The sequence below is a fragment of the Trichechus manatus genome, unplaced genomic scaffold, assembly GCF_000243295.1.
Source record: "Trichechus manatus latirostris isolate Lorelei unplaced genomic scaffold, TriManLat1.0 scaffold00217, whole genome shotgun sequence".
Classification (NCBI taxonomy): Eukaryota; Metazoa; Chordata; class Mammalia; order Sirenia; family Trichechidae; genus Trichechus; species Trichechus manatus.
The window spans coordinates 1,731,540-1,732,449 of record NW_004444153.1 but is presented as its reverse complement, the minus strand read 5'-3'; the positions used below and the strand labels follow the sequence as shown (position 1 = coordinate 1,732,449).

General features: G+C 34.5%; 1 protein-coding gene across 2 annotated transcripts in view; it reads left to right on the top strand.

Annotated features, from left to right (window-relative positions):
• Nucleotides 1-910, top strand: part of EDIL3 (EGF like repeats and discoidin domains 3) — a 517,953-nt gene that overhangs the window by 295,959 nt on the left and 221,084 nt on the right. For both annotated transcript variants that reach the window (XM_004388844.1, XM_004388843.1), the window contains one exon: nt 500-613. In XM_004388844.1, the coding sequence (XP_004388901.1) occupies nt 500-613 (114 nt within the window). The remainder of the gene's footprint in view (nt 1-499; nt 614-910) is intronic.

The window sequence follows — 910 nt, the reverse complement described above, 5'->3', positions numbered from 1 at the left end:
AGCTGTAGCTATTAACTCTAATTTGCTTCTCATAGCATTCATCAAAGGCGAACTATTTAGAAACTAAAACATCTCTGTCAGTTAGAATGTTAATGAATTAAGATGAAATGAGATGGGTTAATTGGCAGTTGTTGCTGCAGGGGAGGTTGTAGATCTTGTAAGTGATAGCAACTCATCTCTCTGTCAGGGTTAATTTGTTTGATTTAATTCTATGGATACACTAAATATTTCCCCAAACCACTCATATTTATTTTCAGAATTGCAGAGTGGTTTGGTTTTGTTGGTCTTTCATCTGGATTCTCTATTCCATTTGAATTTGATTTTAATTTTATTGTTAACAAATTGTTGGTGTTAACTAGGACCTGTATTATTGACTTAGTACACACACACCCAATAATAGCATTTCGTAGACCTTCTTTTAATGAAATTGCCTAAAATTCTATAATAGCTAATCAGTTATTTCACTAAGAATTCTCTTCCTCTGTTCTGTTTTCCTCAGACATAAATGAATGTGAAGCTCAGCCTTGCAAAAATGGTGGCATATGTACAGATCTCGTTGCTAACTATTCCTGTGAATGCCCAGGTGAATTTATGGGAAGAAATTGTCAATATAGTAAGTATTTAAATACATATTATTTTATTCATATGGCCTTCATTCATTATGGAATGGGCCAAATTAACCGCATTTGCTTCCAGAGTTCCTAAATTATTGAAATAGCACATTTCAGATTTGTTATTCATGTTATCAATGTACACTTATTTGCCAGGATCTGTCTCACTTTGTGGACTGTATAAGTAGGTGTAGGTAGTCATCTACATACTGTGTGATCTGAAAGGAGTGGCAGTATTGCCCAGATACCCAGACCTACCTCTCCCATAAATCCTATTTTGGCTTGTGAATATACGTATG